The sequence below is a fragment of the Corylus avellana genome, chromosome ca6 (genome assembly GCF_901000735.1).
Source record: "Corylus avellana chromosome ca6, CavTom2PMs-1.0".
In the NCBI taxonomy this organism is placed as follows: domain Eukaryota; kingdom Viridiplantae; phylum Streptophyta; class Magnoliopsida; order Fagales; family Betulaceae; genus Corylus; species Corylus avellana.
The window spans coordinates 1,709,378-1,726,984 of NC_081546.1; the positions used below are offsets into that span (position 1 = coordinate 1,709,378).

The 17,607-nt window shown below is 35.3% G+C and overlaps 2 protein-coding genes across 3 annotated transcripts; both read left to right on the forward strand.

The window, feature by feature from the left end:
- Window positions 1-5,962: 5,962 nt before the first annotated feature.
- LOC132184177 (probable transcription factor KAN4) lies at window positions 5,963-9,709 on the forward strand. 2 transcript variants are annotated; one of them, XM_059597703.1, is made up of 6 exons: window positions 5,963-7,044; window positions 7,162-7,238; window positions 7,468-7,504; window positions 7,745-7,841; window positions 9,181-9,262; window positions 9,364-9,709. In XM_059597703.1, the coding sequence occupies exons 1-6, from the start codon at window positions 6,582-6,584 to the stop codon at window positions 9,517-9,519; spliced, it is 912 nt and encodes a 303-aa protein (XP_059453686.1). In that variant the 5' UTR covers window positions 5,963-6,581; the 3' UTR covers window positions 9,520-9,709. The 2 variants fall into 2 exon arrangements, with proteins under 2 accessions (XP_059453686.1, XP_059453687.1); XM_059597704.1 differs by having other exon boundaries at window positions 9,184-9,262.
- Window positions 9,710-13,543: 3,834 nt separating this feature from the next.
- On the forward strand, window positions 13,544-16,356 carry LOC132185629 (xanthotoxin 5-hydroxylase CYP82C4-like). The gene is made up of 2 exons (XM_059599388.1): window positions 13,544-14,494; window positions 15,730-16,356. The coding sequence occupies exons 1-2, from the start codon at window positions 13,544-13,546 to the stop codon at window positions 16,354-16,356; spliced, it is 1,578 nt and encodes a 525-aa protein (XP_059455371.1).
- Window positions 16,357-17,607: the final 1,251 nt, after the last annotated feature.

The window sequence follows — 17,607 nt, forward strand, 5'->3', positions numbered from 1 at the left end:
CATGACCTTGGCTCTAATACCATTTGTTGAATTGCACTTTTGACTATCTTATCTGAAAACCAATTGACGACCAATGAAAAAAGTCAAAGTCTTTTATGACATTCGAAATCGCATGTCTAAGAGTCGTCCATGTGAATAGAGTGACACTGTTGCACCTCAACATATGAGAAGTTTGATAAGCTAGCGTTGGTTAGCGTCAACCTTGTAGCTCACTTGAAGGACCTCATTAATTTTCAGTCTATTCCATTTTGAGTTGTTAAGAGTTTTTCAAGTAATAATTTAGATCACTGCAATAAGGTTGTTTTATTGCATTTAAGCAACTTAATTATGTGACAGTTTGTTAGAATTCTACTTGTTTGGACAAGTGTATGTGCAACCTAGGCTTTATCTGTTTGAGTAATGATATGAGAATGATTATAGTCATCTCAAATATTATGTGACATTTAAAATTAAAAAAATATACAAATTTAATAATGATCATCTCAAATTCAGGACTTTAAGAGAATTTCAGTTCTCCTAATAATATCATTACCCTGCCTGTTTAGATTGCCCTATCACCCATTTGAACAAATAAAACCTAAACAAACTCTAATATATGAAACTAGTCAAACTACCCATTCCAACAAGCTAGTAAAAGATAAACAAACTCTTATGTGGATTTTTTCTCTCACCCTATTTTTAGGTGAGTACTCATCTATAGCTATACGAGCTAGGATGGACCTCACTTGCGAGAAACGTGGAAGATTTTAAATTTCATTCTTTTTGAAAAATAACGTAAAAAATAAAGTAAAAAAGAAATACTCTGATCGAGTATTTTTAGAGCTTTTGAGCCAAAAATAATATATATAAATTTTTTTTTTGACAAATATCTTCGCATAAGACAGACACTTAAACCTAATACTATAATGTTCACGCTTTGTTGACTTCATTATGGCTTTGGACAACGTGACATATTAAGGATCTTTCCGGATCTGAGTCCATCTAATTAATTCTGCACTCTCCTCATCAATTTATTTATATAACTAAAAAGAAAAAGAAAAAGAAAATAGAAATGTACAAAAAGTCAGCATATATAAGAACATTATAAAATTAATTTCAAGTAATTTCTTTGATTAATTCCCTAACTAGGTACGTACCCATCAACTGACGACAGCAAACGATATGTGGGTTTTGCCGCATAGGACTACTGCCGGCCGATGGTATCCCACAATAGAAAAACGTTTGAATCTTCAAAACAACAAGGTTGAGGTTTGTTTGTCAATAATTATAAACCAATTATGTGAACTTTGCTTATTGTCTGACTTCAATCACAAAGTTTTTTTTTTTTTTTTTTTTAATTAATCATCGTTGGTTAATTATAATCATATATGATCACTTTGCTCGGTGCTCCTCATCTATCGAGCTAGCTGGCTACGTGGTCGTGTGTGAGGCAATGAACCCACTTCTCTTAATTGCCATAGTGTTAGTGTTTCTATGAAAAAACGTGTTGAAGAATTAAGCTGACTTCAAGTCATAGCTATTGATAAAAAAAAATAAAATAAAAAAAAAAGGTCATATATATAGCTGTTGATGAATCTTTAGAACTGAGTCATCATCGTGTTGTTAATGTTATATATACATGCGCATAAACTCTAATCACAATGATTTGCTAGATAATCATGTTTTTCAGCCTTGATCTAATTCTGTTAATTAAAACAAGTAATTAATCTTTTTCTCATTTTCTCTTCATTCCTTCACTAACTTTAGCATCATAGGTGGTACCGTTACCTTCCAATGACACATCACTTTGACTTTGACCCTTTTTTGTCTTGCAAAATTTATATGTGGTGGGCTTTATTAACAGTGCACATTATAAGCTCTATCACTGTGATTAATTTGTTAGACAATGACTAGCTGTACTATATATAGTCAGCTAGCCTTGATCTTGGATTTCTTAAATCTGTGGACATAATTCATCTCGTCTCGAAAAGATAAAAATAGTGATATAATTAATTATACGTACACGACATGACGAAATTTTGGCTGGACGTAGTAGCTTGAATTTGTTCCCAGTTAGAATATATATAGTACTGTAATGTCCCGGTGCACGTCAGCCTAAACGGCGTTGATTTCGGTGATTCCTTCCTTTCGTTTTTGTCTTTTCACTGATACTCAAAGGAAGGGGAGAGGGTGTAGAGAAAAGCCAGATTCGAATTTGAATGCCACACATGCTTGTTTAGCTGTATCCTAATCTCACGAATAACCATGCCATTCTTCGGATTAGGTGGGAAAATTTTATTTTATTTTATTTTTGTTAAATAATGATGCCAGAGAAATTACAGCTTTTAAAAAGATAAGTAAAAAAAAAAAAATTCCAGAAAATTAACGGATGAAAATGAAATCGATCTCTGGATCTTACTAAAGAATGTAAAAATTTGTTAATTCAAGCCACTTGCCATGCACGTGAATTGAAGAGATGAACACAGCGGTATCAATGAATTGAACCACATCTTTTGCCGGGTGAAGCATCGATCTGCCCAACATTAAATAGTAAAACACAAGCAACAGATAAGTTAAATCATTAATTGTTAATTAGGTGCTAGAAAATGATCTAATTAATTAATTAATTAACATTTTTTCACTTCTCTTCTTGCGTGGTCTAAATTTCATCCTAACAAATAAGGCTCAACTTGTATAATATAATATTTAATTAAAATTAGAGGTGAATTATAACATAAAATATGTTTGTTCTTGCTTGATATGCACGAAAAGAACAAAGTCAAGAGTTAATACGAAATATATGAGTGTTGTTAGAATATTATAACTTTTATTATAAGTTTCTTGTAAATTGATGTGACCGTTTATGCGACATTTATCATGTTAATTATTAAACAATTAAATTTACTCGTCAAATTTGTTGTTTTTCATCATTAAGATACTACCTTATATAAATTTGTAAAAGATTATAATAAAAGCCAAAGAACATGAATTTTTTTTTTTTTTCTATCCTCATATTAAATTAAGAGGCAAACGGTAAGTAAGCTACATTTTCTTTAGTTAAGATGCCCTATGAAAACAACACGTAAGATAGCTTCAAGGAGAACCAATTAAATGAGGCACTTTCTGTCAGAATTAAAAAAAGAAAAAAGAAAAAAAAAAGAATAAATAAAGAAATTAAAGAAACTAGCAGTAAAATAAATCCAAAATAGGAAAGAGAGAAGTCAGGAAGTGTTGTTATAAGACAAACACATGGAATATGGAATATAGCCCAAGGCATTTGACAAGTTTGCAAGTGGAACCATACGGAGACATGTTGACCGGATAATACCCACCTGCAAAACTTAATTAATACTAATCCAACGTGAGGGTTGGAAATAAGAAAACATTTCTCATTTCCCGGAGAATCTAGAGCGCATCAGGCGCTGACCGCAGCTTCGGAAACTATTAACAAATGATTAAACAAATGATTATGAGGATATAAAACAAATTGAATAGAGATTAGCAAAGCCTGGGGTTCCGAGCATAATTAGACAGAGAAGGCAGCATACAAAACGGGGGGGTTTGAGAAAGTAACAACAAAGGAAGAGAACAAACATGAGCCTATCGCCTAGACAAGGTCACGTCCATAAGTCACGTGATGGGAGCCATGTTGACGCCGTGGAATATGGTCTTTTTTTTAGGATTTCCACGCGCGGGTGGGGCTCGACAGATGGGTAGAGCCAAGGGGAATAATTGGACACGGAGAGGGAATATTGGGGAAGAGGATAGATTGTAGATTGGACAAACACTAGTTGTCGTTGAATTGAAACCCTTGAGGTTTTGATTACACTTGCCTCTTCCACTCCCACTTGCTCATCAGATCACTCCACCTCACGCGCTAATTATACCACCACTTTGGGACAATTCTGCCACTATTGTGCGACCCGCAATTGCATCATACACAGTACAATTATCAACCAGTCTACGTCCACGAGACCCACCATTAATTCATGTTCATAAGCTGTGGTTGTGGATATATCACTGACACATCCGGTTTGTTAATATGTTTTGAATGATGATGTTTTTTTTTTTTTTTGGTAAAACAATTTTGAGTTGTTTCTTCATATTTTTATTTTAAAAAGAGAGTGAAAGAGAAAAGAAGAAAAAGAAAGAGTAGCGATAGATGCGGCCAAGATAGTATTGGGTGCAATTGTGTCATGTGAGAGGGCACCGAGCCCCATATTAATAGAGTTAAAAGTCTAGATCTACCTATTTAGCCTTTTTAAAGACCAATCCGAGCATGTGAGATTTGAATATTGACCTTTCAAATGAAACTATCCTTGCAATGAAATATCATAATTTGTAAAACGTGAATGGATTCTATGGTTGATGATCAAGAACAATATTTATGGTTATCATAATTTTTTCTTGTGTGTTTAAATAATATCGTTCTTAAAGGTGATCATTCACTAGTTATGATATATAAGCTATTGAAAATCAAATTCAATTGGTATAATAATTAAAAATACATCCTATCATGAGTACTCATGCCATACATTATTTTAAAATGGTAGATTATTCGGATATATAGTACATATATAAGAAAGCCAATATAATCGAGCATTCCCAGCAGTTTCCTCGTCATTTTCCCTACATTTAAGGATCCAAACTACTTTTTGATTTCCTATGTTAAAATACATCCCAATAGCTTCTCTTAATCATTCAATATATCATTATAATATTTGTTTTTTTTTTTTTAATTATGTTATATATATTAGAGGAGAGATGAGAGAGAATTGTGAGACATGAGAGGAGAGATGAGATAAGAGAGAGAATCATTTTTTTTTTAATAATCATAAGGATTGCAATAATAGAACCCAAAACATTGGGTTCCACTGTAGCAATTATAATATTTAGGGTTCATTTATGAAGTCTGTTGTGAGATTTTTTGCGATTTTTTAAACATATTCCATAAACTTAAGGAAAAAACTCCCGTATAGAGCGTCGGCTGAAAATGCTCTCATAGTTTAATACGTTATATTCCCTATGAACTATATTTAGATTCTTATCTATCTCATCCTTTTCACAAACGTGTCTATATATATATTGTTATACGGTGAAAGTATTATCATGTTATTTAAATTTTTAAATAATCTTCAGCAAAATAAAATTTAAGCTTATAAATTATGTCTGTTTTATTTGAATGAAAGAAAATTAAGAGGTAAGGCAGAGAACGTAATAAAGCGTTAAGCACTTAAAGACTGGAAAAGCTAGCGCGTGGGTGAGAGAGAGTTGCGTGTGGGTCTGCGACCCTGGTGTCGACGGACACCCTAGCCGCTCCGACAGTTCCTCGATCCTTCGTATCCTTATTTCTCACGAGGCCAATTTCACTGATTTGGGATCGCACGTGTACAGCTCGATATCTATTGGGATTTAGACCAGACTAGGTCCTGGTCATGTAGAATGAGAGACACTAGCCTAGAGCTGGCTATGGTCGGTTTAGCTTGAGTTATAGTCGGACTGACTCCCAAGATAGTTTTTTATTTTTTATTTTTTAATTCTGATGTTCATATGGATAATCAGTGAGTTTGTGCTATCATCGAAAAGTGAGTATTAATTATGAACATTTCATATTCAAAAACAAGGCATCTAATGTTCCGTTAACAAACCAAACTCAATAAAAAATAAAAAAATAAAAAAATCCCTAAATTTCCAATTAACATAACAGCATCAAGAGCAATAACATAACCATTGAATTGATTTTTTTTCAAGACCCTAAATTCTCAATCTGCCACGTCCGCAAGGATGAAATCAATAAGGGCAGCTTTGAACAGGGATATTTTAGCCTGCCAGTCAATCCTATTTAATGAAAAGAAATGGGAATATTCCAATTCAAGAAAATCATGAAAAAAATAAAAATATAATAAAAGTAGTAGAATCTGATAGAAACAAGAAGAGTAGGGAATTTATATATGGGTCGCGATCCATCAACGTAGAGGGAGAGAGAGAGAGAGGGAGAGAGAGGGACTCCGTTATTCCATAGAACAGTACCCCATTTGTTTTCTCGGTTTCCGACCATTCCCCGCAGGAACCACCACTATATCCCTGCACTTTCTTTATCATTCCATATTATAAAGGAAGATAATTAAGAAGAAAAACGAACATCTCTCTCTCTATCTCACACCCTGTGTGTGGAAAGGTCTCTGATCCCTTTCTGCAACCATAAATACAGAACTTCCCCTTTTCACTAACTTTTCCTTCAAACCTTCATCCCGAAAAACTCTGCTCTCTTTCTCTTTTCCTTCATTTTTTTTTTTATCTGACTAGGAGGCTCTGCTATTTTTTCCACCTCTGTCTATATTTCGCTCTTCCCATTAACCCTAGTAGGATCCTACTAAAAAGCCTATCTTACCCCCCCTCCTCCCCCTCTTCCTTTCTCTCTCTGAATATATGCCAATGCAAATCATGAGGCACTCATTATATAATCACAGCTGATGCCCTTCCCTTTCACCATTCCCTTCCAAGTTTCAACCCATTTCTTGCTTTCTATTTTTCTTTCCTCATTTGTTCTCTTAATTTAAGAACTCGGGGGGGTGTTTGAGTAAACAAGCCAGATCTCCATCATGTTCCTCAGCTCAAACCCTATAATGATACCTCCATCAACCTTTCCCGACCTTTCCTTGCAGATCAGCCCTCCTTCGGTTTCGGATTTTGAAACCAAGGAACTGAGCTGTGATGGATTAATTACAAGAAAACCACTCTGCAGCAATAGGAGCCCAACCACCGAATCTGGAAGCAGCGGGAGCGATTTAAGCCATGAAAATGGCTTCTACCACCCAGAGAGGACTCATAATCTTGGTCTTGGTGATCAGCCCACGTTAAGCTTAGGGTTTGAAATGGCAGATTCGAGAAACCATCCTCACCATCACTACGATCATAAGCCTCAAATCTACGGCCGGGAGTTCAAGAGAAGTGCAAGATTTATTGGAGGAGTGAAAAGAAGCGTCAGAGCTCCCAGAATGAGATGGACGACAACCCTCCACGCCCATTTCGTCCACGCAGTAGAACTTCTCGGTGGCCATGAAAGTAATAAAGGACAACTATCTCATGTTTTTTTTTGTTTTCCCTTATTCAGCATGAACAGTGATTATCTTTTGTTTTATCCTTGACAAGTTTACCCTTTTTTTTTCCCCTTGTCAACAGGAGCAACACCAAAGTCTGTCTTAGAGTTGATGAATGTGAAGGATCTAACCCTAGCTCACGTGAAGAGTCACTTGCAGGTGGGTGTACTGTGTTCAATCTCCATGTCTTTGAACTTGTAAAATAGAGTTGTTTTTCTTGCTCTTCTTCTAGCTACCATTATTGTATATTCATGTCATGTTGACAAGATCCATTTGTAGTGAGGGAAGGAGAACAAAGGGTAAGGACAAAAGGGCATCTAGAGGGTAACTGATGGTTTAACAATGTGGACCATTTTTTCTCATTTTTTTCTCCATGGTGTTCATGCAGATGTATAGAACAGTGAAGAGCACTGACAAAGGATCAGGTAATTGATTCCCTCCTCCTTCCACCCCTCCCCCCCTCAAAGGTCTATTTCTTCTTCTATTATTCTCTTTGTTGGCAAGCTTGGTTATCCAAGTGCGACAAAAAACTGTATCATTTGATCCACTGTATCCCAACTAAAACAAAAATAGTTGGGCTAGGACTGACCTTTGTACATGTGAATTATTGGATGCGTGTCTGATAAAGCTAGAGCAATGGCTCTATGTATAATGAATATTTGCAGGTCAGGGACAGACAGATAATGGTCTCAACCAAAGGCCTAGGCAAGCGCTGGTTGATGTGGAAGCTAACCCACTCACCACGCCACAGAAATTCCAAAGGTGAGTGCATTTGCAGCTAGCTAGCTAGCAGCCGCTTATTTTCTGGTAATCGATCACCTGCATCTTCTCTTCTCATTGCAAAATGAATATATATATTATAATAATATTTACTGAAATGATGTTATTGTGGTGCATACATGCATTACTATTCACAAATGCCGGGCGGGCTTTTTTTGGTCCAACAAGAGGGTCTGCGTCTTTGTCGATGGTGTGTAAATAGCGGCAACTTCTTAGCGAGAATCTCAAGTCATCATAGATTTTGGTGAATGTGGCCTAGCTAGGGTGGGTTTTCTATAGGGTTAAGGTAGGGGTGATTTAACGTGAGCCCTCGATCCTCTTAACAAATACACATCCCAGCTGATCCGTTGGATTTGAAGTCCTGATCCCAAAACGTCCTAAAAGTCAAGGGTTTGGTTCAAACCTCAATGCTGTTGTAATCTGATGTGTATTGGGATGCCACAACCCATAACCCATAGGACACGGTTCCTCCCATGCTAATTCATTTGAAATTCATGATTTAAAGTTAAGTGTAGCGCCCATTTTAAATTATAATTATAATTATATATTTTCAATTTCAAAATGGAAATGATCCGGCCTGTTCCTAACCCGCAAGGGTCAGCGCTACTGGTTGGCCTTTTGTAGACTTCATTATATATCGCCGTGCAGAATCTGACAAGAACGCATGCAGGATTAATTTGTGAATATGAACATTGAATTTATCAGTACTTGAAGTTTATCCCTTGGTCGGCAATTTGTCGACTTCATTATTTCTTTGGACACTGACAAAAATGTAGCTGGAGGAGTATAATTTGATTTATGCTTCCATCAATGCTGTATTAACTTCTGAATATGGGCATGCTGGGAGTGACAAAAGTTTGCCCATGTGTTATATATAGTAGTACTTGATATAAGCTGCATGTTAATCAAGGAGTAGTATTAAAATTCTTTAGCTGATAATTTAGCTTGATCCGATGGATGGGATATCAACATATATACATCTCTAGCTATTTGATTATGTAGCAATGCATGCCAATATATAAATTTTTTCTTATTTACTCTTTCTTAGAATAAGTGAATTATCATACCAAAAGCGCTGGCACTAGATACCCCCTGTTCCATTTCTGTGGGCAGAATATATATAGGTTTTCAATTTGTTCTTCCGAGATTTCTTTTTCATTTGTCAATCTTATTTCTTTTTAACCCAATAATATTCCAATTGTGATAAGAATAATAATAAGTCTCTTAGTTATTAACAGCCAATTACCCGTTGAGTATATTATTGCCTACCACATACATATTTGTTTGTCTTGTGTTAATGTCTTCTCGATAAAATTATCAGCAGAATGGAGAGAAGCAGCAGGAGCAGATCAAATGATGAAACTGCTTTGACATATTCTCATATCAAGACAAACGATACCAAGGTATGTTTATATATTTACCAAACATGTTGAATTTTTGGAAAACTAATGTTGTTTCCTTTGTAACTAAAATAATGATTCATTTTACTTTAATTTTCAAATAGGAGGACGGACACAAAGCAGGCCCCCATGTTTCTGGTAGCTCCAATCCACCGTCGAATCCGCTGCTTAATCTGGAGTTCACCCTTGGAAGGCCAAGTTGGCAGTCGACGGACTATCTTGAACCTTCAAATGATCAGCTAACCCTTCTCAAATGTTAAAAACCATGAGACATTTATGTAATGTTCTTAATTTTGTCGTGAATATGGAGGAAAATATCTAATTAATCTGCATCTTTTAGTTCCATAGTGTTTGAACTGTCTCGATTGGAGAAAGAAAAAAGTAAAGGTATTAACGGTACAATTCTATTATATATATAAGAAACATTTGCTGGACACGTGAGTTCCAAGACATCTTTGATGGTTTTATATTTAAAAGGACCTCAAAATTTCGTAGTATTCATGATAATTTTCTGGCCGGGGACCATGGGCCGTACTCGGGCCATGGCAGGCCCGTAATAGGTCCTCATTAAGGACAGGTGGGTCAAGTAATAGCGAAGTGTTAGAATATGATAGCAGAACAAAATTTTTTAACCATTACTTCAATTAAATATTTTATATGTGTGCTTTATTTATTGATAAGGAGTTTAAACTTATACGTGAAAAGAGTCTTAAAGAATGAATTGAATAATTAAATTTATTATTATTTTTTTTATCCAGTTAAACTTTTAAAATAATTGACAATTTAACCTAAAGTATCTTCTTTTTAGTGCAATCTAAGAGATGGTTTAGCCTTCTACCTAATCATGGATGATCGTGGATTTGAATCCCATGGCAGAATATGGACACTACTGCCAATGCACTTTTAAATAGTTGCAAACGCCTTGGAGAAATTAATTAATGAGATTGTTAATGAGTACGTACTGCCTCGATTGATTTTGAGTTTTCATTAGTCAATTTTAGAACTACATGAGAAGATAATATTGATGTAGTTATAATTTTATGATTTAATTTGAAATTAAGATCAAAATTTAAAGATCAATTTGGAGAAATCACATGATTTAAGGACAAAAATATTAGTTTAATAAATTGAATTAAAAAACTTCTCTTTAACCCAATTTGAAAAAAAAAAAAAACTTTTACTAAAACTTTTTAAGCGGTAAATTGAGAATAATGCTAAAAACTACACCTTCATTCCACTTGGTTGATGTGATAGCGTCCATCAGTCATTGTTTAAAATAAATAAATTAGAAACTACACTAGTTTTATCCCTTTATTATCTCACCAATGTCTCCATCAATTCTTGATTTTTTTTTTTTTGTTCAATAAGTGACATTGCCATATCAGTATGATGGGATAACGATGAAACTGATTAAAAAAAAATTCAAAGGGCGAAGAAGGATGGAGGTATATGTCTCTCATAACTAAACTAAATATCCAAAGCTTCATTCATTTTGAAATTTTGATTTTTTGATTTTTTTTTTTTGGGTCAGATTCTGGAGTAGTAGTGTAGTACCAAGAACTTTACATAGTTTGCTGATGTCTTTGGGTCCCATATATGCGAGATAATATGGAGGCCGACATTGGGTAGTTTACAAAACGGTGTCAGAGGGTAGTGAGGACCACAGCCAAATTACAGGCCTCGTGCTCATCACGCGGCCCACATAGCAAGCCTACAGCATTCAATTAAGGCGGTCGGTCGGGGGCTTTGACCATTGCGCCTAGCTATGAGGCATCAGCAGCAACAGCAAGAGAAAGAGGAAAAATTAGGCAGAGGCACTAAGGGATTGTTCCTTGTGTTCATCATTGTGGGTTGTCCTTTGCGAAGAAGATGTATCTATTCATATATCTTTTGGGTACACTCCGCTAGATTTCCTGTTCTTCATCATTACAGACACATGTATATCTATCTCTCTCTATGTTCATGTTTGCGTGAAAGAGGATTCTGCCACACAAAAGTATGTCCATCATCATCTCACCATCCCATTTGTCCCTGATCTTCCACTACTACTTGTGCTTGGTCCACTTTCATTTCTTCTTGTGCTTTTCTTGGGTATTCTCGGCTTTTAATAATTTCCCACCACCCCTTTTTAAATCTTTAGCTGTTCAAGTTATTATAGTTTTCGTTATATATAATTTTTTTACAAATTAACCTGGTACGTAGTTTATGTTATATTTATCACACGAATGAGATAATCTATATGATATTTACCACGTCGATCACTAAAATATAAATTATTCCTCCAATTTATAATATATAAAAGGTGATTTGTTGGCTTCAATCTGATTATAGTTGGTAAAGAAATATGCATCCAATTTGGGAGATTACTGCATGTGGTAAGGAAGTATGTTTAAAAACTGAATATAAGACAGTGCTCTTGTGTGTAATATTCATGGTTGTAAATGTACAGAATGCCGGATGTCATATTGTTTTCAGGACAGCCTAGACTATCGTTAGGTGGGTTGCCAGGGTTGGTGCTTGAAAAAGACATGAAAATTGATTTGGACGTGTTTGTGTCATGTGTGATTCCTTCTGTTTTTATTTTTATCAATTTTATTTTATTTTTAATTTTTATTGATCATGTTCAACCACATGTTTTTCATAGTCACCAGCAGCCCGTGGTTGATAATTTGCTCTGTTTAAAGGAGCAATATTTTTATAAATTAAAAGAAAATTTTGTTCATTTACTAAATTTTTTTCTACCTCCAACATTAAACAGTACTGATAATTGTTTTGGGGATGATGGCTGATTTCATTTGTAGCAATGGAAGTGCATTTATTTATGGGAATTACAGAGTCAGGTTTTAATCAAACTGTACGTGGTGGATGAACGAGAGGTGACACATGAACATGTCACAAACATTTGAAGATGACAAAGTCAAAGTGGCATGAAATTTGCATCACGAGTACGTGATGTTTGACCACCACCGTTCATTTCCCAAGTGGTGATCAGTACTTAAGCATAAGGAATCTAAAACGTTTTAAATATGTAAGGTCAACTAACCTATACGTACCCAATTATATCATATATACAATTATATATATAGATCGATGAACATATTACTCGATAGTTAATTTGTTTCGTGCAGGAAAATGAGTTACCTGACCTGATCTATTTTATTGTGTACGTTAAAGAATATTTTAAGATTTTATTGTGTTAAAGAATTACTTAAATGATTAAACTTATAATTTTTTACTAGTTTAAGTTTTTAAAATAAGTAGTGGTTCATATATCGTATTAGAGCAAAGATCATATAGGTTTGAACATATATATATATATATATATATGACTCCATAGTTTATCCAAATTTTCAGTTAAATATTAATTATATGTGTTGAATTTCACTTGTTGATGAAGCGTTTAAGCTTACATGTGATAAAGAATGTTAAAATATTAAATATATAATTAAATGCACTATTTTCCATCAACTAACTTTTAAGATAAGCTGTGGTTAATTTAACTCGATAATTCAACATTACAATAGTCAGCCAAAGGATACTGCCAATTTATGACCAAACTTATACATGGATTTGGCTTATATGCTGTAAAAAAGTACCAGCATATGCGTTGTAATTTTTTCAACCATTTCGATTTAATATCATTATCTTTCTTTTATTCATAAAGAACTTAAAATTAAATCTGGACCACTAAAAAAACTATAGCACGCATAACACTCATCCTAGTTCTTTTTGTAAGAATATTATTGAATGATCTATTGATGGAAGGATTTACTCCCGTTAGGGTGGAAATTCGATGGAAGACCAAAGAGAAAGAAGAATCACAAAATGTAAGAAATACAGTAATGTTATTAAACTATTCTGATCCTCACTCTATTTATAGAGTGCATGAAGAGTCGCATTGTTTCTCTTTTAACTATAATCTCCATGAAAGTTAGCATCCTCCGTGGAGATGATTAGGTGTGGGGTTGACCACACTTAAGAATAGTCACCAACACTTTTGTGTGTACATATTCAATAATATGAAAGAAATCTAACAAATGGCCGGCTCAGACGAATTTATTGGTTCTACAAATTAAGTTAAACAAATTTATATCTTTTTTATTCTTAAATGCCCTAGTTGAGGGAACCCATGCATGCATGCATGCTTCTTGCCAGAATTAACTTCAAGAATTCGGTAAGTATATGTATCAAGCATGCCACTTCAGTAGAAAATGCTGTCGCAGTGGACTTATAAATTGACTTGGGATTCATGTTGATATGTGTATATCTTACTGTTGAATTCCCATGGATCCTTATCTACAATTAACTGCCATTGTTGTCTTCGTTTCCTTAATCTTTTACTTGTTGTGTTCATTGCTTGAAAGGAAAAGGAGCAAAGAGGCTCCTGAACCAGCTGGTGCCTGGCCAATTATTGGCCACCTCCACCTTCTAGGCGGCGGTGATCAGCTTCTGTACCGAACCCTTGGAGCAATGGCGGATATGTACGGCTCCGCATTTAGTATCCGCCTTGGCAGTCGCCGTGCTTTTGTTGTGAGTAGCTGGGAAGTAGCAAGGGAATGCTTCACCGTCAATGACAAGGCGCTTGCTTCACGCCCTACCACCGTAGCCGCAAAGCTCATGGGCTACAACCATGCCGTGTTTGGATTCGCACCCTACAGCCCCTTCTGGCGTGAGATGCGAAAGGTTGCAACGCTTGAGCTTCTTTCGAACCGCCGGCTCGAGATGCTCAAGCACGTTAGAGCTTCTGAAGTTGAGATGGGGATACGGGAGCTGTACACTTCATGGGTCCAAAATGGCCCCCGTCGTCCATTGCTTGTTGAGGTTAACCGGTGGTTAGATGAGTTGACACTTAATGTGGTGGTCAGAATGGTGGCCGGAAAACGTTACTTTGGGGCCTCGGCTGCCAGCTGCGACGATGGGGAGGCCAGGAGGTGTCAAAAAGCGATCAGCCAATTCTTTCATCTGATAGGAATTTTTGTGGTGTCGGACGCACTTCCGTTTCTGTGGTGGTTGGATTTGAAGGGGCATGAAAGGGCGATGAAGAAGACGGCCAAGGAGTTGGATTCCATACTTGGAGGGTGGCTGGAGGAGCATCGTCAAAGGAGAGTTTCTGGTGAAGTTAAGGCTGATGAGGGTGAGCAGGACTTCATTGATGTGATGTTGTCACTTCAGGAGGAAGGTCAACTCTCAAATTTTCAATATGATGCAGATACTAGCATCAAGTCTACCTGCCTGGTATGTTGATTGTTGATTTTCATTGAAGAATTTGAATTTGTGGTTATATAAGTTAGCTAGAAAAACTATTCTTGGGCTTATTAATTCCTACACTAGCGGTGACGATATTGGCCACCCACAGAAGTTCTGGGTTGAGCCTTTTGTGCCATCTCAAGAACAACAGGCCCATGCGTTGGCCCAATTCTTGGGTGGGCATACCTGCCATATTAATTAAGATATATACGTAGCTCACTAAGGGTCTGTTTGAGATTGTGTTTGAGGGGTTTAAAAGTGCTTTTAATACTCAAAAAATCCGTTTGAAAAAAAAATTACTCGTTTGGTCAAATTAATTAAAAGCGCTTTTAAGGATCCAAAAAGCCTAAATTTGGTCAAAAAATACTTTTGGCAAAAACTTCAAATGAAGCTTTTGCCTAAAAGTTCTTTTTGACTTAAAAGCTCAATTTCTCAAACGCAATCCCAAACAGGCTCTAAGGGATAAGAAGGCTTAGGGCTTGTTTGAGATTGTATTTGAGGGGTTTAAAAGTGCTTTTAACACTCAAAAAGTTAATTTAAAGAAAACACTACTCGTTTGATAAAAAAAATTAAAAGCACTTTTAAGGGTTCAAAAAGTCTAAAAATGGCCAAAACACACTTTTGACAAAAGTTTAAAATGATGTTTTTGCCAAAAAAAAGTTTTTTTGACTTAAAAGCTCTATTTCTCAAACACAATCTCAAACATGCTCTTACATGTTTTGAAAAGCTTAAAATGTAGGACTATTTTGTTTTAGGTTGTTTGAATTTCTATTTTATTCACAGAACTTATAATAATAGGGGCCAACAATTCAGCCCGAAGAGTTTAAGGATTTTAGTTGAAACCTAGCTAACATTCTTTTAAAAAGTTCTACCCTTTTAAGAACTTTGTTTGAATAACATAGACATTTGAAAAGTTTGAGAATAACACATAAATTATTATATATAAGGTTTAAATAACATAGAAATTTGAGAAGTACTCTAAGAGAGGGGGCTACAAGCTAGGCCTATCTGCTTTGAGTAGCCTAAAATGTAAAATTCTTCGCCTCTCTTATTCTGCCCAAATTTAAGTGTTATTCAGAAAGTTTAATAACAAGGGATCGAAGGGTTTTAAGGATTTTTATGATAGTATATGTCATATGTGCATTATTAGTACCATATATTATATATTTTGGATTACTTACAGTATATATTTATCTTCATTGTGTTTACAAAATTTTATGCAGGCGCTTATCCTTGGTGGCAGTGACACTACAGCAGGGACACTGACATGGGCGATCTCATTACTCCTGAACAATCAACATGCGTTGAAGAGGGCACAAGAAGAATTAGACCTTCATGTTGGTATGGACAGACAGGTTGATGAGTCGGACATAAAAAGCCTCGTTTATCTTCAAGCCATTATCAAGGAAACTCTCCGCCTATACCCAGCCGGTCCCCTCTTAGGACCGCGGGAAGCATTGGAAGATTGCACCATTGCTGGCTATCGTGTGCCTGCTGGCACCCGATTGGTGGTAAACGTGTGGAAGATTCAAAGAGATCCAAGGGCTTGGATCAATCCGTGTGCTTTCCAGCCAGAGAGATTTCTCGAAGCCCATGCGAGCGTTGATGTTAGAGGTCAACACTTTGAACTTATGCCCTTCGGGTCTGGCAGACGGTCATGCCCAGGTGTCTCGTTTGCGCTCCAAGTGCTTAACTTGACACTTGCTCGTCTACTTCATGGCTTTGACTTGTCAACCCCATTGGATGAAGCTGTTGATATGACTGAAAGCCCGGGATTAACTATTCCAAAAGCAACTCCATTAGAGATTCTCCTGACACCACGCCTTCCTGCTAAACTCTATGGCTATTAAAGTGTTTGTTACAATTAAAAAAAAAAAAAAAAAAAAAAAAGCAATGAAAATGCATTTAAGTTTTTAAATTATTTATAAGGAGTAGTTCAATTGACTAGGAATTACGCCTTATGAAGCGAAAATCATTAGTTCGAATCTCTCTCTCTCCTCTTGTGTAGACATGTCAAAAAAAAGTTTTTAAATTAAATTATAATGAATAATCTAGCGCTATGCGCGAGTTATGAGCTAATAATAATATAATATATCAAGATCTGATCACTTGGAGACTGTCCAAGTGTCTATCTTTTCAACAAACTTGTATTCGGTCGATGTGGTAGAGGTTCACACGGTGAAGGGAGATCTATTGATCATTATTATAGCGTAATAATAAATTAAGATTTTGGAGCAAAGAAAAAAGAAATAAGATTGACAACATACATGAATTAAGAGGATATTTATGTCACTGACATATCCACTCGAATATATATGAAAATTTGATTAGTCTTACATCTTAAAAAGTTAATTAGAAGAATGGTTTTAAATTAATTTTTTAATATTTAATATAAAATTTTTTTATCTTAATATTTTGTGATTAAAAAAAGTCTTATTTTAACATTTTGTCGAAGGCTTCATATTCTATTGAACCGTCCCTTGACAATTTAGGGGGATCGCATACGAAGATCTAAGGTTGAAAAGTCAGTGAAAGAAAATAAAAGAAAAGAAAAAAAAAAAATTGGTCCCTTTGTCCCTTACGCCTAAAGTCAACAAAAATCACTACAACAAATTAAGGATGACACCTTATTGCGTCCACGTCTTCTTCCCATGTTCGTCCCTAATCTATAAGATAACTTATTAAATTTCATGATTAGGTAGCGCCAAATTAATGAGCTTTAATGAGTTTTTTATTCACTTTATTGTCATTAATTATCATGTTCACTCCTAACCCGGCCAATTAAAATCATAATATACAAAATAATAGCATTGAACCTTACAAGACCGCAACATAGTGGTATAGCGTGACAGTAAAAATTATTATTAAATTTTGAACAATTAATTTATATATTTTACATTAATACATGAAAATACATGTAGCATTTCTAAAAAAATAAATGATAGCGTTATTAAAGTATACACAAAAGAACTAAGTTTTTAAGGAGTAGCTCAATCGGCTATAAACCACGTCTCATGTAGTGGAGGTCACTAGTTCGAATTTCTCTCTCTCTTCTCTTGTGTGAACATGTTAAAAAAAAAATAAAAAAAAGACAGATAATG

Excerpts from the sequence above, each read along its gene's own strand:
- LOC132184177 (XM_059597703.1), top strand. The coding sequence starts at position 6,582 with ATGTTCCTCAGCTCAAACCCTATAATGATACCTCCATCAACCTTTCCC. Across the intron at positions 7,239-7,467 it reads ACGTGAAGAGTCACTTGCAG|ATGTATAGAACAGTGAAGAG; the intron begins GTGGGTGTACTG and ends GTGTTCATGCAG. Across the intron at positions 7,842-9,180 it reads ACGCCACAGAAATTCCAAAG|CAGAATGGAGAGAAGCAGCA; the intron begins GTGAGTGCATTT and ends TAAAATTATCAG.
- LOC132185629 (XM_059599388.1), top strand. The coding sequence starts at position 13,544 with ATGGATCCTTATCTACAATTAACTGCCATTGTTGTCTTCGTTTCCTTA. Across the intron at positions 14,495-15,729 it reads GCATCAAGTCTACCTGCCTG|GCGCTTATCCTTGGTGGCAG; the intron begins GTATGTTGATTG and ends AATTTTATGCAG.